The 24,909-nt window shown below is 41.2% G+C and overlaps 1 protein-coding gene across 1 annotated transcript in view; it reads right to left on the bottom strand.

The window, feature by feature from the left end:
* trol (terribly reduced optic lobes) overlaps positions 1-24,909 on the bottom strand; it is a gene marked incomplete at its 5' end in the record, with an annotated part of 44,391 nt that overhangs the window by 6,940 nt on the left and 12,542 nt on the right. The window contains 22 exons of the mRNA XM_017619584.1: positions 26-951; positions 1,119-1,385; positions 1,464-1,699; positions 5,215-5,655; positions 8,896-8,946; positions 13,883-14,054; positions 14,143-14,389; positions 14,548-14,878; positions 14,944-15,120; positions 15,185-15,319; positions 15,548-15,945; positions 16,009-16,186; positions 16,591-16,738; positions 16,799-16,913; positions 17,095-17,719; positions 17,949-18,129; positions 18,205-18,362; positions 20,515-21,604; positions 21,680-22,111; positions 22,174-23,972; positions 24,029-24,415; positions 24,784-24,877. Of these exons, the coding sequence (XP_017475073.1) occupies positions 26-951; positions 1,119-1,385; positions 1,464-1,699; positions 5,215-5,655; positions 8,896-8,946; positions 13,883-14,054; positions 14,143-14,389; positions 14,548-14,878; positions 14,944-15,120; positions 15,185-15,319; positions 15,548-15,945; positions 16,009-16,186; positions 16,591-16,738; positions 16,799-16,913; positions 17,095-17,719; positions 17,949-18,129; positions 18,205-18,362; positions 20,515-21,604; positions 21,680-22,111; positions 22,174-23,972; positions 24,029-24,415; positions 24,784-24,877 (8,588 nt within the window). The remainder of the gene's footprint in view (positions 1-25; positions 952-1,118; positions 1,386-1,463; positions 1,700-5,214; positions 5,656-8,895; positions 8,947-13,882; positions 14,055-14,142; positions 14,390-14,547; positions 14,879-14,943; positions 15,121-15,184; positions 15,320-15,547; positions 15,946-16,008; positions 16,187-16,590; positions 16,739-16,798; positions 16,914-17,094; positions 17,720-17,948; positions 18,130-18,204; positions 18,363-20,514; positions 21,605-21,679; positions 22,112-22,173; positions 23,973-24,028; positions 24,416-24,783; positions 24,878-24,909) is intronic.

Raw genomic sequence — 24,909 nt, 5'->3', positions numbered from 1 at the left:
CCGAGCCAAATCAAAATCTACTTACGGATAGGCGGCATAGCTATTGAGCTTGAACGCCAAACTGTTCTCATTCAGGTGCTCAATGTACTGGCAACGGTCACCGGTTTTGTTCAATGGACAAAGGCATTCCATGCCGGTTTCGGTGTTCTCGCAGCGGCCACTTCCGCAAATACCCGGTGTGCACTGAGTGCCTTCGACGCCGCAGTTGTGCCCAGTCCAGCCCTGCTGGCAAATGCAGGTATACGCCATTTCAGTTTGACTCTCAAGGCAGATGCCGCCATTTTGACACGGGTTCTGCTGGCACGGACGACAGGCTGTGACGCCTTCTTTCAGTTTGGCCTCTTTCATCAACTCGACAATGGTGCCCTGGAGTGACAGGCGGCTGATGCAACCAACGAAACCGATTTGTTTATCGACGGCATCGAGTGGCAGCATTTCCCAGTTGGGCACGCCACCAAGGTACAGATCTTCGATCAAATCAAGCGGAGATATCTGCGCCAGTGTGGGGAATGCAACTGGATGTTGGTCATCGACTTGAATGTAGCCGTCACGACGGAAACGATTCACGCGTATGGTATGCCATTCGTTGAGTGAGACTGGACGTTCGGCGCGTATAACCATCGGCTTGCCATCGAAGTCGAAGCGGAACTCAGGATAACGGTCATTCAATGAGAGCGAGATGTAGTCACCGCTACCGCGTTTCTGGCCGTTGAACAGCAGCAGACCGTTGCCCTGTTCGGGTCGGAATGTGATGTCGAAGTTGAATTTGATGTATGATTCGGGCAGCGTTGGGAACGACATGTAGCTAATGGGTTCCTGGTGGAACTGAGGAATGGCGCCGGTAACGACTAAGATGGTGGGATAGTCAACCGACTGCCCATCGGGTGTGCTTGACGTGCAGATATAAGTGCCGGCATCATTGGCCTGCACATCCTGCAATTCGAGGCGCTCCTGGAAGCAGAAGATGGAAGTGATAAAAAAAGGAACTATGGGTGAAAATTTGAGGAACTTACATTGAATAGATCTCGGTCGGCTTGCATTTGCCCATACTGACGCGACCAGCGATAGCTGCCAGGCAGTTCGGCATCACAGTTCAGCTGTGCTGATNAGGAACTTACATTGAATAGATCTCGGTCGGCTTGCATTTGCCCATACTGACGCGACCAGCGATAGCTGCCAGGCAGTTCGGCATCACAGTTCAGCTGTGCTGATGAGCCGACGTTGGCGTGCACCAACTTTGGGCGTTTCCACTCATGCGGCCACTCTTCGATGCCTAGCTCGTAGCTGGTGGTGTATAGATCACCCTCGTCCGTCTTGCACTTGCAGACATAGTTGCCCGCATCCGAAGCGGATACATGAGAAATGATGAGCCTGTTGCCGATTTGCTAAGAGGTAGTAAGAGTAATATTAGACGTTTAAAGCGCTGTGGACGTCAAGAAACCATTGGCGGTAGCACTGCATACCTGTATGTTTGGCGGTAGTGGTGAGCCATCAGCGCGTTCCCATATGACGTCCGTGTAACTGCTGTCTGACGAGTAACACTCGACCTCTGTAGACTCACCGACGCGTAGTTGCGACGACTGTTGGTCCAGTTTCAGGCTCAGTTCGCGTGGGCGTGACTGCTGCGGCGGTGGTGGAGTGGGAAGATCCGGTAGGGGTTGTGGTATGGCTGGTTGACGGAATTGTGGCACTTCCGCTGCTATTTTGATTGTGTGCGTAACGAGATTATTGGTGTGTGCACGAATTCGTTATCGATATTGGAATGTATCGATATTGAATTACGGTGGTTAGAAATCAANGGGGTTGTGGTATGGCTGGTTGACGGAATTGTGGCACTTCCGCTGCTATTGTGATTGTGTGCGTAACGAAGATTATTGGTGTGTGCACGAATTCGTTATCGATATTGGAATGTATCGATATTGAATTACGGTGGTTAGAAATCAGTCAAATCGTGGTGACAATCAGCGTACCAAGTGATTATGTGAATGAATACGAAAGACGCGTGCCCAAAACAGGTGGCAACGCCAATTCACAGGCCAAAAGCAAAGCACGCACACATAAACGTACACAATTATATTTGTTGCGCAGCAGTTTTTTGGATTGATGGTTTTTTGTTTCGAATATTGCGATTATTTGATTGTTTTTTTTTTTGTTTTAATTTTGAAAATGAGTTACAAGTCGATATGTTTGACGATGAACAAGTGGCGAGTAAGGCGATTGGCGAGTAAGGCGATTGGCGATGTGTTATCGATAACAATTTGATGACAATAATTTGAGGTTGTTGACCAATTTTGTTTTTGCGCATTTGCGAGTTGTTTTTGAGATGTTTTCGAGTTTGCATTTTGAACGAACACACAAAGTAGCAACGACATGGATGACAAACAGATGTCGAGTCAATAAATCGAATATTCGATTTTGTTGTTGTGGTAGTGGATGGATGGGATAAATTTTGGAGGTGGGGTAGTGGGAGGAGAAGTAGAGAAAATACAAAGATTAGCAAAATTTTGAAAAATCGATTCGTTTCGAACATAAATTCAACATTTTCATTTTTTTTTTAATAACTAATAAAAATTATACAAAAATACAAACTTTACAAATGAGAGAAGACTAGGTGGTGTGTGGCATGGTGAGCGGGCAATCGAAAGGATATATGGAAGAGGAGAAATTAACTACTACCAATCCAAATGGAGTAACAAAAATAATAAAATCAGACTTATTGTGCACAATTAACAACAGCAAGAAATTTCCAAAAAAGAGTAAAACTCAAAAGCCAAAGCAAAAAGAGTAAACCAAATAAGAGATTTTTATAAAAAAAAAATTAATAAAAAAATTTTATTAAAATTTAGAAAAATTGCGTAGTGCAGTTTTTAATACAAAATTTTGGTACGGATTTTTTCATGACCCTTGAATGGTGGTGGTTGTAGTGGTGTGGTTAGAAGGCCAAATACAAAATTTGATGGATAATGTAGCACACCGCATGCAAAATGTTATACATATCTGTATATTTGCGTGGGGGTAATGTATGTATGATACGTAAAATTGCATGCAGAGAACGGATGTTCTGTATGTGTATGTAGTGGTGGTGGGCAATGAGCAATGAGCAGGTGATGGCAGTAAGGTATGTATGTGAGCTAGTTGTCAGGTAGTCGTGAATGTGCGTGTGAGTATTTACATACATACAAACTACCTACAAACTTACATATTTTTGTATAAATGTACGTACAAATTATGCAAACTTGTGCAGGGTGTCTTAGACCACCCGTCTACCCCCTCTAAAATAGGGGGAATTGTTTTTTTTTTTTTAATTGAAAAACGCAAAAATTTGACCTACCACATTCGGGAATTTCAATAGTTTGGTGGTATTACCGACTTCCGGTTTAGACCGAAAGTGAGTTAAACAAACCGGAAGTCCATTCCAGAAAAAAGTTTCCCACGAAAGTTATGTACTTTTATGCGCAGCATCCGATTCTTTGGTAAAAACGCGTATATCCCATACAAAAAAAGAAAGACATCCGGTCAGCATAAACCACTTTCGGTCGAAATCGGAAATCGGTCACACCACCAAAAGATACCACCGATTTGGTAGGTCTAATTTTGCGTTTTTCAATAAAAAAAAAAACATTTCTCTTCATTTTAGAGGGGGTGGACGAGTGGTCTAGGACACCCTGTACACATATATACATACATACATATATATATATGTATATTATACATGTATCTAAGTCAATAATACTAAAGACATTATAGTGCACATAAACATACATACATTTGTAACTACTACTACGACATAAATACATAAAAACAAACATGTGTACGTTTGTAAATAAATAGACTTACGTGCCCGATTTTATCTAATATACAGTGGGTTTTTTACAGAACGAATGCGATGCACTTTTATTATTCAGAAGCGTAGTTACGTTAAGTCATTTTGTCTCCTTGCGGTCCTGTCGCGCTGTTGCTTTGTCGTCTTGTGCGCATAGTTTCAATAGCTTCAGCACGCACTATATACTCTACCAGGCTATAACTTTTGTCTTGTTGATGTGTCGCCATGCTGCACTGTCGCTTGTTGCCTTAATGCCCTGTTGCTTTGTCGTCATGTCGCCCGAAAACATATCAGATTAGCAAGAGATCAGTTTCCATAAAAAAAATTTAATTAACTGTCGGCATGTCGTCTTGTCGCCTAAGCAAATATGCATCACACTCGTTCTGATTGATTTCTTGTAAAATATAAAAATTTTGTACTTACAAATTATTTGTATTTATTTGTATATCTTGGAAATTTGTGACCTTAAGGCTATAGAGTATTTACAGTTGTGTTCCATTAAGATATTATTTATAGATATAGTACAATTCGAGAACGTGATTCGATGAAAAAAGTGAAAGCTAAAATTTATACAAATCGTCTGGGGGCGGAATCTCTTTATAACTTTCTGCAGAATTTGCTTACTGGTGATGGAATGTTGGCCAGATTTAGTATTAAAAACAAAAAAAAAAAAAACACAAAAAAAAATTCAGGAACCCTCAAGTCATTATTCCGAATACAAAATGAATAATTTATGATTTCTAAGTCTCTAGGAAACTTGATTTTTAGAAGTGAAAAATAAAGATTGATTCTCAGGAATTGTTATAAAAAAACTTGAAACAGGCTCGTATTTTTTGACTTTGTTGTGTTAAAATTAAAATATTCATTATCAAAAATCTTTAAAACACGTATAAACTAACATCGGCTTTTGTGTTCTTGGGGTGTTCGGGTATATGGTGAGTTGGGTCTGCGTTTGCCTTGCTTCGTGAATTTTCCATGGTTCCTTGGAGTGCTGTAGGGAAGGAAGTACCAAAACAAATCTACTTACAACCGATTTCGGCCTTCGGGATAACTACTGGAGCACTCGAGTTAATTTCTATTTTATCCAGAGGGAACCACCTACTTCAAGTTGAGTTAATTCTAAATGCATTTCTATGATCTACTTTGATATATGTAAGTATGTGTAGTACATATTTGTGATGTCTTCTCGTTTGCATACATATTTCCTACTATTTCATTTGTCAAAGTGAAAACAAAGGAAAATTAAAGAACCGAAAATTGGCAAAAAAGTGTGGAAATTAAAAACAAAAATGTCGAAATAAGGTTGTGTTGGAATTTCCAGAAAATAAAGAAAAATCCAAATTTAGGTGCGCAACATAAAACGAAAAATCACACAGTAATTCGAAACAAACCGAGTGGGCGGAAAATGGGCGTTGGCAACAGGTGGCGTCGTTTTTTCAGGCGCAGCCGCTGCTTGCGTTTGTGTGAGTGCGTGTGATTGTTGCGCCGCTCTTTGTGACTGCTGTGGCGCTTCTTCCAGCGCTTGTAGCTCGGCTTGTGCGATGGCTTCGGCGACGGCGGCGCAGCTAGCGGTGTCGGGATCGGTGTTTCTGTTGGCGTCGATGACGGCACTGCACCCGAGGTACTAAGCGACGTCTGTTGCTGCGTCGGTGCTGGAGGTGGCGTGCAGTTGAACTCGTCCGAGTGGTCGGTACAGTCGTGTATGCCGTCGCAAACCATGGAAGCCTTGATGCAGGTGTGCGGATGCGAGACGCACTTGAAGTCGCTCGGCTGACAGGCGTAAGAGAGACGGTTGGGCGGCTTGGAAACCAACGCTTTGGTGGGTTTGAAATCTTTGTGCGTGTGTGTACGCGTGTGCGTTGTGCATATGCGCACGCAGAGTAAAATCGCAGGCGCACAGGTGGCAGAATTGCATTCGAAAGTAAGGATTGGCGCCGACACGATTGGAATCGAGGCGAAGGGAGCGAAAAATCATAGGCCATTTATGATGAGGTGGTCGATGCAGAACGATGAGGGGCAGGTGACAACGTAATATTGGAAAAATGTGGGGTAGAGGTGAGAGAATATGAAAATAAAAGAGATTCATTAGGAAAGAATGGCGTACGAAGAAAATGAATTCAAATGGAAAAAATGAAAAATACATTTACCAAAGCTACTAAATACTCGATCGATGAGGCACTACAACTACATACACACATATGGACTCGATGGGGTGGCATGAGGGCGCCGCTAAGCGGTAGATTGGCGCTAAGAGTGAAGCGATGCTTTGGACAATCAAGCATCTCCACTTACCGGCGCCTCCAAATCACGAGCTTAAATTACTTTATAACTTCTTTTTAACTACAATTTGTGGGATATTTTTTTTTGTATTTTTTGCTACGTAAGAGATTTACTTTACACGGTTTGATGCAACGTCTAGTAATCTTCACAGAATCATACAACTGGATGAGGGTTGGGTTTGTTAAGCGATGGGTAATACATACAACGGCATTTTCTTTGTGATTTTCGTATATTTAAAAATACCGGAGGAGATCTAACAGTTTTTGGCAAAATCATTTTACAATAGGAATGCTTAAAACTCTGATTTTTTTTAATAATAAAAATGCCGTCTATCAAATTAATTCTAATTGAATGTTTATCAAAGTGTTTTCTGTNTTGTGGGATATTTTTTTTTGTATTTTTTGCTACGTAAGAGATTTACTTTAAACGGTTTTTAATGCAACGTCTAGTAATCTTCACAGAATCATACAACTGGATGAGGGTTGGGTTTGTTAAGCGATGGGTAATACATACAACGGCATTTTCTTGGTGATTTTCGTATATTTAAAAATACCGGAAGAGATCTAACAGTTTTTGGCAAAATCATTTTACAATAGGAATGCTTAAAATTCTGATTTTTTTTTTAATAATAAAAATGCTGTCTCACAAATTAATTCTAATTGAATGTTTATCAAAGTGTTTTCTGCAAAATTATGTTTTCCAAAAGGGAAACATTAAAGGTTTTTTAAATATTTTGAAATATTTTAAAATTAAATACACAAAACAATTAAAAATCTATCAGCGCCATAATTTTGAAAATACTTTTAACACATTAAAAGAAAATGATAATTTTTTTAATTTTAATTTTTTTGCTAGCTAATAAATTTATTTAGGTTTTAAACCAGAACTTAACTAAATAAATATGGAAAAAGTTTNACAAAACAATTAAAAATCTATCAGCGCCATAATTTTGAAAATACTTTTAAAACATTAAAAGAAAATGATAATTTTTTTAATTTTAATTAATTTTAATAAATTTATTTAGGTTTTAAACCAGAACTTAACTAAAAAAATATGGAAAAAGTTAAAAAAAAAGTTTAATTTGCAATTTTTTTGGAAATTATGAAAAAGGTTGCAGATTTTTAAAAATTTAATTTGTACAAATTTTTTGGAAAATTTTTAAATAACCGAAAACAATTAAATTTTTAATAAAGAATTTTGAATGTTTTGAAAAGTTTTAGAATTAAATAAACTAAAAAATTAAGAAGTTATCAATGACAAAATTTTGATAATGCTTTAAAACAGTAAAAGAAATTGACAATTTTAATGCGATAGCGATACTAAAAAACAAAAAAAAACATTAACTTGGAAAATTTTTTATTGAAAAAATCGCTTTAACAATTATTTTTTACTTTTATTTAATTACTCCTTAAATGACAGATTTTTCTGATCTTTAATCATATAAAACTTTATTTTAAAATTTTATTCTCGGTGAAAAAAGAAATCGATTGTATGTATCACTTAGATGTACAACGTTTCCTTCATAGTGAATTTTTCAATGACAGTTTTCATCAATAACTGTTATGTTCGGTCCCTGAATAAAATAAAGGAATACTTTAAACGTTGAAAATTTTAAATCTAACAGTTTTGAAAAACAAATTTTGTATATTTAATAACTTAAACAAATTTTCCAACATTTTTTTTTTTGATTTTAAAGTTTTAAGTTTACCAAACAGTTTAGAAAAAAAATTTTATTTTGAAAAAATTTAATTTAGAAATTTTTTGAAAAATATAGAAAATTAAATTATTAAGTGTTGAAAAATTTAAGAATCTAACAGTTTTGCAGTTAGCTATTAATTTTCTAGTTTTAATTCTTTATAGCAACTAAATTTATTTGAGTTTTAAACAAACAATTAATCTAAAAAATATGGAAAAAGTTTAAAAATTTTTCAAAGTTTAATTTGCACAAATATTTTTGGAAAAAGGTTACAAATTTCGAAAAATTGAATTTGTAAAAATTTTTTGGGAAGTTTTCGAAATTGAAAACAATTTAAGTTTTCGAAACTTCTTTAGAACTCTTTTCCAAATAATACAAATAAATTTTGCGAGCAATTAAAAAAAAACAAAAAATTTATTTAAATTTTCATCAAAAAATTAATTTCAAAAATATGGAAAAAGTTTAAAAAAATTTTAAAGTTTAATTTCCACAAACTATGAGAAGCATATGGAAAAAGAATGCACATTTCGAAAAATTTAATTTTTAAATTTTGTTGGGATTTTTTTTTTTTAAATACTGAAAACATTTTAATTTTTCGCAAGCTCTGTGGAGCTGGTTTTCAAATAATGCAAATAAATATTGCGAGGAATTAAAAAAAAATTTTCTGATTAAATTTTTTTAGTTTTCTAGCTACAAAAACATACATTTATAAGGAATAACAAATTTCTAATGAAGGAATTTATGTTACAAAGGAATGGCTGGGTTAACTTTTGTTTCTACTTCGAGGCATTTTATTTACAGCTTTTTGTTCTTTTTTAGTTCTGAAGACAACAATTTGACTAACTACAATACCAACTAAGAATTGCTCTAAATGAGTACTTAAATTTTAACAACATAAATATTCTTCCAAACTAAAAGAAGACTCAAAACTGAATTTTCTAAAAGCCTCGAGTATTTTTTTAATTTCGTCTTGCGTTTTTTGCACTTGCTTTAAAACTACATACATACGAGTACTACTCGGTACACGAGCACATACACTAGCGAACATCGTTTCTAATAAAGTAAATTCTAGGTTGTATATTTTGGTTCCACACACCTGTACAGATATAGAATACCACGCAAGGGACCTCGCTTATGCTGTAACCTCCTGTTTACAGCGCCAAACGAGCGATGCCGAAACGTTACGGAGCGTGTGGGCGATCGATTCGCGTTTGGGTGTTTCGAGCGCCGTTTCGGGGGTTTTCGAAAAGTTCCGTTTGCAATACCGTTACGTCGTTGTGTCGTTTCGGTTTCATTTAATGGATTCGTGTGATTTTACATTCGAGTGATTTGTGTGTTTGAATGGCATTTGTTGATTTTGTTTTGTTTGTTTTTGGTTTTGATGTTAGCGAATGTTGCGAAGTGGCGAAGAGCGATGGTGTTGTTGTTTGTTGACATTGTTTTTTTTTTGTTTTGTTTACGAGTTGATGTTCGTGTATGTATGTATGTATGTGAAAATGAGTCGTTGTATGTTTTTTGTTTTTGGATTTGCGAGTGGCACACATTGATTTGGTTTTCGCATTTCATGTTTTGTTGTTGTTTATTTTGTGTTTGTAATGTTTTGAAAAATGTAAAGATTTTTCCATATTTTTTTTTGTATGGCAGAAAAAGTTGCAACACATTTGAATAGTAGTAGCAGAGAGTGAGTTGAAGTGAGTGAGAAGAAAGAAAGATAAAGAGAGAAATAAAAAAGCAGAATTTAATAAATGAAGAAAAATATTTTTTTGCAATGATTTTTTTTTTTTTTGATTTTGTACTTTTTGTAAAAATCACTAGCAATTATCGCAAAAAAGAAAACTCGAAAATTGTATATTATATTTTTCAGCTGATTTTCTGCATACGTAATTTTTTTCTCTCAAAACTTTTTCGTCTTGATTTCTTTTCTTCCAAATAACGAACTGATTTAACTTATTACAAATCTACTAAACCTACACACAGTACAAGAGCAAAGGGGGGGTGCATAAACAATTACTAAAAACAGATAGTGTAAGAGTGAGCACACGAAAGGTGAAGTGATAGTGAATAGAGAGTGGGAGTGAGTGGGAGGGCAACATAGACAGCTGGTGGTGTATGGTTGTACTGTTTATATGCTAACGATAGCACAAGGTGCTGGTTGGTGGTGGTACCCGGTTCCGTTGTGAGTGTCGTCGCAGTTGCCACACTACCGCATAAATACAAGTGAGTGGTTGTATGTGTATGTGTGTGATGTTTTGTGCATGAACATGAGGTGTGCGAATTTTTCGCTATGGACGTTGGTGCACATACATATGTGTTGTATGTCTGACTAGGCATAACGGTGACGTGGGTACTGCAACTAAGTTCGGATGCCAGCAAAAGTTCTTGTTCAAGCAAAATCGTTGCCGATTTCGCCGCAACTAAGTGGGCTTTCATCGCATCAAAGCTTTCGGCAACACTTTCACGCAAAGCTCAAGTAATTGGCGTGAAATCGTTTCTGACTCGGAAGTGCAATACAAAGAGGCGATTTCACTCAATTAGAAATAAGCTTTCAGTGAAAGCTTTGCTATCGAAGATCTTCGGCTGAACACTACGTTTGTGCTTCGAAATTGTGACCAACAACTGTTGACTAATTACACTCATAGATGCTACGTAAATGGCTACTACCAACGGCAGAAGAATGTTTGTTACACTTTTCTTAAACACATAAAATTTCATGTTTTACTCTTAACTTACGGTTTACAACAAACATAAATTAAACTACAAGTGGTTTTTACTAATACATAAAACAAATGATGCTTAAGTACTTTGTAAAATATAAATGTAGGTATGTAACACATAACAGTAAATAAAATTAAACACGTAACACTTAAAAAGATACCTACAAAGATATGTGTTTGTGGTGAATAGAAAAGGGGAAAAGAGAAAGAGTGATCGAAAGAGGGGTAGAGGTATGTGATAGACAAATGAGAGCTTTCTTAAGTTCCGGGTGATGCCAAAACAATGAGACCATGACTTTAGGTGAGTGAATGCAAAAAGTACTGATGGCCAGAACCTTCAAAGCTTCAAAACGTTTAAAGCTTCGAGATGAACTACACAACTTGGTTGTAATTAAGGCAAGTATTAAAAACAATTTTCTATAAACTTTCAATATACTGAGAACCGCGAAGAACTTCCATACACGTGTTTGATAAAGCTCACCATTAAGCGCAGAAAGCTCTAAAGTTTTTCAGAATATTTAGAAATTACTAGGAGGAATTTCGTGTATATCTGAGCCTTCAAAAATGTGGAGGAAAATTGCACTGACAACTATAAAAAACGGGATATTTCAAAGGCAATTAAGAGCTAAATTATTTTTTCCTCTTTTGAAAGAAGTTATCAATTTATTGACGTGCTTGAAAGAGCTTTTTAGCCTTAAATATTTTATATGTAGTGGATATTTCAAATATAAAATAAAAATGAGACGAAGCTTAAAAACCAAAAAAATGCTTGCGTAATATTTAATATCTACAATAAAGAGTTAAATCTCAACAATTACACTGAGTCTGCGCTTATGAAGTGAAAGCTCAAAATTAACTAAGAGCTTTTAAGTGGAATAGCCTGCCTGAATTGCCTTCTGAGAAAAAACTTCTCATGTGATAACTGTTTCGGCGAGCTTTCGAAGCTTTGTAATTTAAACAAAAGTTTTGAATGCGTGTTTTGGGGAAATTCTGTTTAGTTAGTAATTGTAGAAAGAAGTAGCATGAAACGGGAAGGAAAAATGACAGGATACTCGTGATTCTATTCTACATATGTACATACATACATACAAAGCCAATGCTAACCATGCAATAATGAAATGTGAAACACGCAGCAGTTTTGAAAAAAAAAAATTGAAAATTGTAAAATAAGTTTGAAAATATTTGTTGCTTGCTGCTCAAAATAAAAGCTGCATAGAAATGTAGAAGTGTATGTGTCAATATGTGTATGTGTGTAATCTGTGCAGTGGAAAATTGGAAGAACACGAATATATGCGCAGAGGGAAATATGTAGCGAAAAAAGTTTTGCAACAGCGAATTTATTGAATAAACGGTCGAAAGACGAAAAGTGTATATAAAAAAAAAAAAAAAAAAAAAAAAAACAATTTTTAAATGAATATAGTAGTACAACACTGATAGATATGCAGTAGCATGGATTGTGGAGTGCGAAGAGGCGAAAACAACACGAAAAAAAACACTGATGATGAGTAGGAGTTTGGGGAGTGAAGGTTTTGAAAATCCACAACCAAAATTTGTCGATAGATATTTGCTGAAATAAATTATACGCTACCAAAATTAAAGCTACTTGGCAGGCAAAGCGAAAAAAGCAGCGAAAAAAAAAACAATAAACACTAAAAGCGTTGGCAAATAAAAAGCAAAACAAAAATGTATGCGGCCGCGTGCCGAAAACACCAAGCCACAAAGAGAGCTTCAAAAAGCGCGCTCAAAAGTGGTGTTTGCTTACAATTGAGCGCAAGTTTTTCAAACTCGAAGCTTACGTAAGGAACGCGACGCGCACACATCGGAAGCCTGCATAGCGGTACAGCATAATTTGAAGGACAAATTAATAATTCATCAAAAAGAGGTGGAATTGTTAATAAATTCTGTATATTTATTCGTTTTATTTTCTTTTCGTTTTTTTCATTTTCTTTAACTTAATTATCAAATTATTATCAAAATATATTCAGTGGCAGCCAGTTGTTGTAGTTGTTGCATTTGACATTAAAATTACGATTAAGATAAATTAACACAAACAACATAGAGTGTTTTGACAATAAAAAATAAATTTCCATCGAAAGGCAGTTAAACAAAAATTTTACTTAAAAATAAACTGGATTTTTGGGTATTTTGGGGGTTTAAATATAAAACGGTCATGGATACGGATGTGTGGGGATATTCAAGGATAACTGGGCGGCGGCGGTGTTCTGCGATCCCAGTGGATGCATGGGCAGTATTGAATATTCATTCGTAAAACTTTGGCATGCAAATTTATGCTTTTTTGCGCGGCAATTATCGTTTTAATTTCTTTTCTAATAATAACATTAATTAGATGTATTAAATTGTTAAAATTAAATACTACGGTGAAGAAAGGGGTTCTTGGTATTTTTTTTTTTTGTTCTTATTTTTCGCTACGAAAATTCGCTGAACATTTTGTGAGCGCTTCGAAATTCGTACACGGGGTGCGTGTCTCGGCTGTTTTGCGAGTGTATTTGTGTCTGAGATGTGAAACTGCGCGTGCTTTTGCGTTTTGATTTTGAATATGGGAAATTTCCCGCCACCAAATAATAGATTCAAATTTACAAAACTAACAAATTCTATTATACAAAATATATACAAAAATTATGATTTCTTGTTGGGACATTTTTGGCTGCATACTTATTCGGTTAATGCTATTTACAAAATGGAATAAGGTTGCCTACGTATTTTAGTTTTTTTTGGTGTATTAGAATTTTTAAAAATTTTGTACAACAATGTAATTAGCAAACGGTTAGAATTGGGGGAGTTTTTGCCTACAAGGGCGGTGTGTGTAGTTGGTCAACTAACTATAAAAGCTATAAAATTAGGTAAATATGTAAGTAAATATAACGGAGTTAAAACAGGGGTGGCACTAAATCGGGGGCAAACAGCTAAATAAGAAAAATCAGTGGTGGAAATTTGGCTCACATTGCGAATTTCGTCTTGAACATGCCCAATTGCTATTCAAAAGTTGTCATTGATTTTTTGTTTTGTTGGTAAATTAATAGTAAATCGTAAATATATATAAAAAGTAGTTTTCATTAAAAATGTGTTAGCAAGAAACGTTGTTTTTTTTTTGGTATAAAATATGTACGTCTAACTTTGTTCATTTTTCTTTGCATTTTCTTGCAAATTTTTTTCTTCAACTTAATGCTCAAATGTGAATTTCATAATTAGCTCCTTGTTAGTGATTTTCTTTTTTTTTTTGGTAAACTGTTTAAATTTTTTTTTAAATAATTTTCCTTTCTTGCAATCAATGCCTGCGGTGGACATTGTAACGTCGCCTTCTGCGATTTTCGTTTCCATAGTAGGGAGAAGGATAGGGAGAATACTCACGCTTGATATTCAGATCGACAAAGGATGGCTGTGAGCGGCCACCGCCAGTCGAGTAGGATTCACAGACGTAGCGGCCCTCATCCTGTTTTAGAACGCCGCGTAGGTAGAGTCGTTGGTCACGTATCAGGGCGTTGCGTGGCAATGGACGACCATCTTGGCGACGCCATTCATACTACGGAAGAGAGAGGATGCGACATTAGAGGTTGGTATTAAAGAGCGAATAAAAGCAAGAACTGGCGCAAATATACATAACTACTTACTCTTATTTCACCGCGTATAGGCTCGCGTGCGCTCTGCACATCGCACTGTAGCGTCACATCTTCACCTTCGCGAATGTCGTATACTTGAGCGCGTGGTGCTGGCCGATAGGCGCCGTTGCGATTCACGACCACCTCGGCCATGTTCGTAGTATTGCCATAGCGATTTGAGGCTGAGCAGTAGTAGCGGCCCGCATCGGCGGGAGTGATGGAGACGAAGCGCAGGTACTGACCATCAATGCGTACCGAGCTGAGTTGGGTTAGATTAAGATACATACCATTATATAGAGAATAGCATAGTGAAAGTGTTTGATGAGCACCCGGTTGGATGGTTGGAGGTGAAATGGTGCGCGGTTAGCCTCCTAATTGAGCTTAAGCTACTGAAAGCACTTATGATAGGAAACTTACTCGGTGAGCGGGCGGTTGTTGTCCGTATGCCAGGCGACGTCAATGGGCTGCTCGCCTGTCACTTCACAGTAGATGTCGATGTTGTCGTTGGGTGCCACCACAATGGGCATCTTCGGGTGGAATGTGATGTGTGGAATGGGCACTAGCACCAGCTCGGCAATTACGAACGTTACTACAGCGCCACGGTTGTCCAACGCATTGCAGCGGTACTTGCCGCTGTTCTGCTCCTCGACACGCGTGATGATCAAGCTGTTTTGGTCGAAGTATGAATTATCTGGCAGAGGGCGCCCATCGACGCGTTCCCAACGCGTTGACAAGTTCGGTCCATTATCTGCAACAAGGAGAAATAGTGTTCAAATAGAATTCGGCAGTAGCGCTTTTCGGCGCTATACTTACGTAGATCGCAGGTGAGTGTGACGGCATCGCCCTCATTGGCACGATAAATATTCTGTGGCGGTCCGTAGGAGGGCTGACGCTGTGGATATAGTTGCGTTGGCTGTGGCTGTGGCTGCGGCTGCGGTTGTGGTTGGTATGGATATGGGTATGATGGGTTGCGTAGCACATCGCTGTCGTCTGTGAAATAAAGAAATATTTGCTTATAAAACGTTCGTTGGAAACGCGGAAAAANCATTGGCACGATAAATATTCTGTGGCGGTCCGTAGGAGGGCTGACGCTGTGGATATAGTTGCGTTGGCTGTGGCTGTGGCTGCGGCTGCGGTTGTGGTTGGTATGGATATGGGTATGATGGGTTGCGTAGCACATCGCTGTCGTCTGTGCGGAATGAAATAAAGAAATATTTGCTTATAAAACGTTCGTTGGAAACGCGGAAGGAACACAACTTGCTCTAGTACTACCATTACTATTTGCGCCGCTTAAAGAGATCGCTGCGCAAGACATGCAAGTATCAAGCAAAATTACAACAACAAAACTGCAAACATTTTGCGAGAGCAGCAGCGTGTGATTAACATTCGCAGCTCTGCTTCTCATTACACTACTCACTTGACGCATCGCCACGGCGCGGACGTACATCCACGGTGACGTAGCTCTCCGCGGTGCCAGCTTCGTTGCTTGCTATGCACTTGTAGGACTTGGCGTCATTGCGATCGATGCGGTATTTCTCCAAGAAGGCCTGGTTGAACTGCGTGCTGGCCGGGATCAAGCCGCGTTGATCGGCGCTGTCATCAACCCACTGCACATTTGGGCTGGGCACGCCAGTGGCCGTGCAGATCACTTTGAGTTCGTCACCTTCGGTTAAGCTGAGCACTTCATCGCTTGGTTCCAGTGTTATCTCCGGAGGTACCAAAACGCGTACGGTTTGCACCTCAGCTACACGTCCAACGTCGTTCTGGGCAACGCACTCATAATCGCCAGAGTCCTCTACTTGAATATCGCCGATGCTATGAGGAGATAATTGGAGGCTTAGCTTGCGCGGTTGATAGGCTGGGAGGCGGTCTACTTACATTATGTAACCGGCGCTGATTTCCCTGCAGCGTGGTGACAATGGTTTGCCGTCAACGCGACGCCACTGTACGCTAGGCTCGGGTATGCCATTGGCACTGCAGTAAAGCATCGCCTCGGTGCCTACATTCACCGTTTGCGGCTCGGGCGGATGGATATCGACGGTTGGTCTTTCACGTGCTGCAAGCAAGTAAATCATTGTTGTTGTACAGATTAGTATAAGGAGCAAGTGGTTGGGGACGTTCTTATTACCGACTCCTTTCTTGTAAACTTGCATTTTGTAAAAAAATACAATTAATGCAATGGAAAGAAAAGTGGGGAAAAAATTTAAAATGTTGCCAATAATTTCATAAACAATTAGGCGAAGGGGGAAAGAGAGAGAAAGAAATCGTATAAAAAGACAAATTAGTTTAGTTCACGCAATTCTTTTTACCGGCTACGGGCAATGTGTAGGTGGTGGCTAGGCGCTAATTGAGTTTCGTAATTTGTAGGACTGAATTGTGGCGTGTTACGGAGTGGTACAGCCAGTTTTTGGTGGTAGGATTTGTGTATTAATTTGGTCCCTAATTCAACTTGGTACTTACGTTCAACATCGATAATAGTGTTGGATTCATGAGAGCCAGCAACATTCTCGGCTATACACAGATACATGCCGCGGTTCTCAGGCCGCGCATTTATGATACGCAAGACATTACCGGTTTGCTGCACGTTGTCGGCGAGGGCCTCGTGAACCTGCAACGGAAGAAGCATGAGATTGTGGAAAGCGGCGCATGCCGTAGGTCAACAACTCACCTTAGTCCATTTGATGGTGGGGTAGGGCGAGCCGGTGGCATCGCATGTTAGGGTGAAATCTTGTCCTTGGACGATGTGGTTTTCATCTGGCAAGCGTTTTACAACTGGCGCAATGCTATAATTTCGAGTAGAATTTAAAGTAACTGAAAAACCTTATATATATACACTGCAGCATCACTTACGTGCCCGGCTGGGGTCCTGGCTGAGGTNTGGCAAGCGTTTTACAACTGGCGCAATGCTATAATTTCGAGTAGAATTTACAGTAACTGGAAAAGCTTATACACTGCGTCACTTACGTGCCCGGCTGGGGTCCTGGCTGCGGCCCTGGTAACGGATATGAACTATCCTCGATCACAACCTGTGCATCATTGGTGTAGTTGCGTCGTCCGCGCTGATCGATGCCGATGCAAGTGTAGACGCCGGAGTCGCGTGGCGTGGACTCGCGGATCTCAATCGAATTGCCGCTAATGATGATGTTGCGTTGGCGGTAGAGTGGGTAGCCGTCTTTGTTCCACTCGTAGACGAGCAGGATAGAGGTGGTTGGCTGGCAGGTGAGGCGCACGTTATCGCCCGTTTCGCCGGTGTACGATGGCGGTTCGATGTAGACGAGTTCGCGTGGCGGTGGTGGTGGTAGGGGTGGGGCGATGCGCACGTACACTTGCGTGTACTTCTCATCGATGCCGTTCTCGTTCGTGGCCTGGCAGCGATATCTGCCTTCGTCCGACTTGCGTGGTGCATCGAAGATCAGACGAGAGCCGTCGGTGTGCGCTTCCAGTGACATTTGGCCGTCGACGCGCGTCCACGTGACTGTTGGCGTGGGATGACCGTCCACTTCGCAGTTGATCTCGTTGGGCTGGTACTCCTCGAACGAGACAACTTGTGGGAGGTTGATGATCTGTGACGGTGTGCGTTGGGAATCCTCTGAATAGGGGACGAAAAGGAAAGAAGACATTAGAAAATAGCTAAAACGAAGGTTTGGTGAAGCAGAAAAAACAGAAGTATATGGGAGTAGAGAGAAAATGCAGCTGCATTACCGTAACGGGCCAACATTTCACTGGCATACGCTGCGGCCATTTTTATGAGCGTGTTAGAGAAAATGTTTGCAAATATCACAGTTCTTTGTTTGCACTTAAATTTTTTGCTCACTCACCTGTAATTGTGATGGAAATTTGGTCTTCGAAAACGCGTTTCGTCTGATTGTTCACCGAGCGGCAGATATACACACCGGAGTCGTAGATTTGCAGGTCATATAAGCGCAAAACGCCACCATCTTCCTCAGCACCATAGGGTAGGCGTCCATTCTGCTTGAACCAAGACACGAAAACGGGCACCTAGGAATGGAAAATAGAGGAGAATTCAGCGCATGCTGGGCAATGACGACGCACAGTAAATCCCCAGTCACTTACATTGCTCCAGGTCATTCGGCCGGTACAGGACAAAGTCAAGGAGCCACCAATCGGTATAATAGTGATCTCTGGTGGCGCTATCGAGACGGTAATTTGTGTTTGATAGTCTGGCGGTGGGACGGGCGTGGATGGGGGCTGTGGCGGGCGGTCGTAGTCTTCTATAGCGTTGAAGCGGTAACAAATATGATTATTTTGATAAATAAGATTTAGGGATTGAAGTAACAAATTCAATGAAAGGGTTGCATGATAACGGATCAACAAAGATGCAAAGGAAAAATTCTCTGCACTCCTGTCGCCGTTCTCACGAACCAACTAAATCATAAAAAAATATGAATGTATGTAAGTATGTAGATTAGTAACGTTTGATGGTTTGGAGCTAAGATTATAAGAAAAGATACACAAATGCCAGAATGCCATGGAATAAATAAAAATAAAAAATAAAACACATTCAATAAAACAAAATAAAATTAAAGACAATAAAATAAGGATACAACAAACTAAAAGAAGTTTAAAAAACGCAAGTAAATAAAAAAATAAAATTAAATAAAGATTAAAAAAAATCACATAAAAATAGAAATTCTGAGAAAAAATAAAAATTATCTTATGAAATTTTAAATTGAAAGAAAACTAAAACTAACATAAAATATAAACCGAAAATTAAGAAAGTAACTGATTTAAAAAATAGTAGTTTAATAAATAAAGACAGAAAAGTTTTTGTAAAATTGTAAAGTTTTATATTAAAACAAATAAAAGCATTAAAACTATCGACTTATCGATATTGATTTTTAATATTTTTCTCTGGCATTTTGTTTTCGAATCCTTCGCTTCCATCCATCATTCTATTTCAAAAATTATAACCATGCTACTGTTAAACAAAGCAACTTTTTTAAAGAAATTCTAAAGCTTGAACATTTCAAAATTCTTAACGCAGGAACTGTTAGAAGATTAGCGCAGCTAAGATGAAAAGAACTGATTAAATATTTGTGAGTAGCTCCTCTATTTGTGTTATTCTAAAACGACTAGCAACTCGTTTTGATCGTATTGCTATGTACGCAGTTGATGTAAGCGTGTTTGAGTGAAAATATTTGTTAAAAAATCACTACGGGATTAGCCGGATTGGTAGTTGGTATTTGTTGATTGTTATTTTTGTTTTTGTGTATGCGTTTGCTGTCTACAGACACGCGGAGTTTACGGGGCTAATTTCCTTTTTAGTACATAAAAACTATACCTATGTATGTAAAATGTTTGTATGTATGTATGTATGTATTTCGTTGGGGATTTCATAGAACACATTGAACACGTACTAAGGCGAGTCTACGAGTAGATACGTTCAGAGTTACCAATAACACAACTAACTAATTAAAATATCTAAACGAAGTGTTGTAGAACGGCGGTAAAGTCGAATTCGGATACCGGGCACTACTAAAAGGTAGCCCACTGCAACCTACTGGTAGTCCAACAAGAGGAGGAAACATTCATAGATAAAAATACTAATTACGAGTATGCCAAATTTTTTTTTTTTAATTCTTAATAATATTAATAGTGAAAATTTCAAATTTTTATTCTAATTTTTCAAAACAGTAGGAATTAACCCGAAACATAGCTTTGTGTTTTTTTTTTAAGGGGAAATCTATCACTTCGATCCAACACGAAACGCTACTAAATGGATAGACAAAGAAACTACGTTAAGAGCTACTGAGAGCGAACGCTTAACGATTAAAAACGTGAGTGTGCGAACCTCGCCGATTGCAGTCGTCTCGCAATTTCGTAATGTTGCCTACTTTTCGGTTGCCTTTGTACAACTGCAGTGTCTCATTGGGCGCGATGGTCTCATTGGGCATGAGGTCCACGGCAAAGCCGTTACAGCAACTGCTGTGGTCGCACACTAAACTATCCGGTTTGACAATGAGTGTTGACTTTTCAGAGCTTTCGCTTTTATTGGCATTGACTTATGGACGCGAATCGTGGCGAAGAGAGAGAGAAAGAGGACATCATAAGCAGCTATAATAAGTATGTATGTATGCATGTACAGTTGTGCTTAAGTGTGTGTGTGTGTGTGTGTGAGCGCGTTTATGTAACTGTGGCGCAATGTGTCCTTCACTTTCGTCACTAAGCCAGACAGCCGGAAATGGGTTAATCATTTGCCTGTGTTAGATCACATGCCGCAAGCGTAGCTCGCTCGACACTCGACTCGTTCGTTACGATTATTCATGTACTTAAGTATGCATGTATGTAGCAAGCAATCATATTGCGTGCTAAATGTCTGTATATGTGTGTTTGCTTTCAGCCCACCATACCCCGTCTACTTACCATCGATCTGGCATTGTTGACCGGCGTAGCCTGGTCGGCATTGGCAAAGCACTTCGCCGTTGTTGAGTAGACTGCAGCCGACGGTGGTGTCTTCACGGCAGGGGCAAGGCACGCAGCTGCCATAGTTGTCCTTGTAGTGCAGAGGTTCGCACTTTTCGCACGAGTTGCCGGTGTAGCCGGCCGGGCAGGTGCAGACCTCTACTTCGATGGCCAGTTGTGCGTCGGGTGTGCGATGCTCGACCGCCGATTCGAGAATGACGTCCCTTATGCTAGTGCGTGTGGTGGGTATTTTCGTTGTGCCGCGTATCAGTACGTGCTCCAAATTGGCCAGTACGCCCATTATGTCTAGCCGCGAGGCGCGAACTGAGTGACCGCGCTCATTGCGCAACCAGTTTTCATCTTCGTGCAAGCGCACGCGGTATTCGGTGCTGCCTTGCTCCTCCACGGGCCGGGACCAGAGCAATTTCATGCCATTACCAATGAGTATGACATCACTGCCGGCCTCAGAGCGGCCATACGAGGTGGTGTCTACATCAAGTGTGTAGGACAAATGTCCGCCATATGAGTACAGTTGGTTGCCCAGCACAGAGCCACGCAGGCTCCAGTACTTCTCGGTGTACGATTGGAAGTTGTAGGTGTACATGTTGGTGGGTAAGTCGAAGCTCAAGTTTTCGGTGTCCACAATATTGCCGTCGCTGTCTGTGATCAGCGGTTGGTTGCTGATGAAGTCAACTGGAATGAGTTGGCGGAACAACGAAGCCGAGTTGCAGCGTGTGCTCTTGCCAGAGCAATAGCATTCCTCGCAGCCGTCGGGGTTGCGCTCGGAAAGACCGTAAGTGCCCGGTCGGCATTGTTCGCAGTATTGGCCCACAACATTGGGCTTGCATTCGCAGTAGCCGCCATCACAAGAGACAGTTCCATCGCGATTGCAGTAGCTGCACTGGGTCTGATTGCCAGGTGCTGGTGGTGGGTAGGGGCTGGGTTCGCCGATATCAGGCGAGCAGTCGTATGGTGTGCCACCGGACGCGTTGCCTACGTAGCCGGGCGCGCAGCGATCGCAGAATTCACCAGCCGTGTTGTGTGCGCAGTTCTATGATAGGGAAGAATTAGTTTGGGTACAATATGTATCTGATTTCTCTGCTCGAAAGAGGCATTAGAAACTTACCAAGCAAACGCCGGTTTCAGCATCACACTGACTCGAATGACCATTGCATTCGCAGGGCTCGCAAACGCCCAAATAGAGTCCGGCTTCAGTATCCCGTTTGTAGCCAGGTGCACAGCGCTCGCAGGACAAGCCAATATAGCCAATGGGGCAGCGGCACTCTTCCACTTCAAAGGCGCGCTGCGTCCCAATGTTGTTCTGCGTGGCAATATCCAACGAGACATGTGTTAACTGCCCGTCCTTTGTGCTGGTGGTGTAGGTGGCCTTGATGTAGATCGCATCGATTTTCGAAAGCGCCATCAACAAGTGTTCGCGATTGACTACTTGCCCGTCGGAACGCTGCCATGCGCTTTCGATAATCGGCACGGAGTATGAGCTCGGTTGGTTGGGATTCACGCCGGCTTTGCGGTAGTGAATGATTGTCAAATCTTCACCCTGCAAGAGGTGGAAAAGGTATTAAAAAAGCTCTAGAGCATACTACTCCAGCAAATACTTACACTCTTGATAACCACGTCGGGTGCATTGTTGCGGGACATAAGCCCGCCTGGCAGTGGGTTGTAGCTGAGATTGTAGGAGAGTTTGCCGCCATAGGCAGTGATCTTGTCACCAAGGAATGGCGCTGGCAGGCTCCAATATAGCGGATCAGAGGTTGATTGTTGGCTGAATTGTAGCGCACTGTTGGCCTGTTGGAAGCTGACTTGAGTTGGTTGTTGGGTTTCATAGTCGCGAATAAGGTTGAAGCCGTGAGGTGCGCGTGAGCGTCCGAAGTTCGAAGAGACCTGGTCGCGGTACCAGCTGCTGCTGGAACATTGCTTTGTCAGGCCACTGCAGAAGCACTCAATGCAGCCGGTGTAGGTGAAGGCGTTCAAGTGGAAGGATTCGGGTGCGCAAGTGTCGCAACGGGGGCCAACCACAAGCGGCTTGCACTCGCACGTGCCGTTCGGGTGCGGATAGTAAGTGCCTTCGGCGTTGCATGTGCTCTCTGGTATGCGATGGCAGCTGCCTCCTGGGATCAGTGGGTTACCCTGGTAGCCAGGTGCGCAGAGCTCACAGCGCCTGCCGGTGTAACCCTCGTAGCAGTTGCAGGTAACGTCGCCATCAGGGCTGAGTTGACAGCCGTTCGCAAAGTTGTTGGCGCCAGTTTGTGGGCATGGACATTGACGGCATGGTATGCCACGAGCAGGGTCACCATAGGTGCCAGGCTGGCAAGGTTCCGGCACAAAAGGCACGCAGCGACCCAGCCAAGGTCCGTATTTCTCACGCACATAGCCAGGCGCGCACGATTCGCAGGAGTCACCTACATAGCCGGGTGGGCAGGTACACTTCTCCACCAGTGACGTTGAGCCCAAGCCTTGATCTTCAAGCCCTGCTGAGTCCATAACGATGTTGGTAAGCTCCACCTCTCGTTCCGTTGCGTCGATGTAGCTTAAGCGGATGAGTATGTTGTCCACATTAGCCAAAACCATCATGACCTCCTCGCGTGTGGCACGACGGCCGTCCGTCTTGTACCAGTTGCCGGCGCTGAATGGCACTGAGATCTTGTTGTTTACGTTCGGCTCTGGTTGGTTACGTGCGCGGTGGGTGAGCGTAAAGCCGTTGCCTGTGATTATGACATCCGGTGCCTGGTTGCCACGTCCGTTGCCCATGTAGTTAACCTCGTAGCGCAGATAGCCGCCATAAGATTTCAGTTGGTTGCCCATGTAGTCGTTTGGCAGCGCCAAGTATGGCTGCTCGCGGCTGTTGTAGCCCACATCGGATACGCGGAACTGCACGCCGTGATGGCGACTGAGGATATTAGGTGACGCCACATCGTTGATGATAATATCGCTGTACGGGTTCAACTCAACGTTCTTGACTTTGTGCGATGTGATTGGCGGTTGGATGGCAAAGTTGAAGAGATTAGCGCTCTTGCAGTTCTTCGAAATACCGAAGCAGAAGCAGCTGATACATTCGTCCTGGCGGCGGGCAAGCATGTTGAAGAAACCAGCAGGGCAAACATCCACACGGGATGGTGCATCAACGGTCACCTGGGTATCTGGTGTAACGAAGTTGCGTCCCTTCGAGTTGAGTATTTCGCAGGAGTAGGCACCTTGATCCTGGGTATCCATGTTGGGGCAGTAGAGCGTACCCGTACCGGCATAGCTCTTAGAGGTACACTTCTCGGGAACGTGACCCCAGTTTAGACGCCAGACGATCAGTGGCACTGGCACACCGGTGCCCACGCAGGTGAGATTCAATGGCTCGCCTTGTTGCAGACGAATATGTGGCGGTGGTGGGCGAATTGGCGCAGGGGCCACTAAAAAAAAGTAAGGTTATTAAATGCATTAAATCGTGTACGTATCATGGACTTACTGCAACCGATTTCATCGGTGCCATCGATACAATCATTCGTATCGTCGCACTGGAAGTTCTTTGGAATGCAATGACCGCTGCGGCACTGGAACTCGTCGTAGCGACAAGGCGCGCCACTGGGTTCGGGATCACAGCTGTCTTCATCGGAGTTGTCGAAGCAATCGTCTTCTCCGTCACAACGCCAGATGCGGTCGATACAGCGCGAGTTGCGGCACATGAACTGATTGGGCTGGCACTTGAGACCGTGGCTACAGCTTTCCTCATCGGAGCCGTCCGAGCAGTGCGGAATGCCGTCACAGATCTGCGACTTGTCAATACATTCGTTGTTGCGGCAGGTAGCTTGGTTGGCGCGGCAAGCTGTGGGCGGGCGATCGTTGATAGGGTTGGCTGTGAGGGTGGTGTGAGAGAGATAGTTAGTTTTATCAGTTTGCTCGACAAGTAAATAATGTGGGATTTATTTTTACCGGGCGCAATATTTTGGAACGTTTAGTCCATTTTAAGAAATATAAGGGTTAGTGCGAAAAAACATTGATAAAATTGAGAATGGCTTGCTATTGAAAATATTCAGTAAAGACTTGAGTATACCTAGTCCGAAAAATTCTGGACCTATGTGTGGCACAGTGCCGTATTTGATTTTATGGGAGGAGCTGTGGTATTTGTTATCATTCCACGCTGCGTCCGTTTGTTAGTAGGGGATTTCAAAATTACTTTTCATTGCGATACAAGATAAAATACTACGAGCCAAAGTTACTTACATTTCTCGACGGTCAGATGTACGGTGACTTGCTGTCCAGACACATGGCGCGGATAGCCAGCAGCTTCACAGATGTACTGACCAGAGTCCTCAACCTTTAGAGAAAATAAAATGAAATTAATTACGC

The sequence above is a fragment of the Rhagoletis zephyria genome, unplaced genomic scaffold (assembly GCF_001687245.7).
Source record: "Rhagoletis zephyria isolate East Lansing unplaced genomic scaffold, Rhagoletis_zephyria_1.1 Rzeph_scaffold_01902, whole genome shotgun sequence".
In the NCBI taxonomy this organism is placed as follows: Eukaryota; Metazoa; Arthropoda; class Insecta; order Diptera; family Tephritidae; genus Rhagoletis; species Rhagoletis zephyria.
This window is presented reverse-complemented; position numbering and strand designations above follow the sequence as displayed.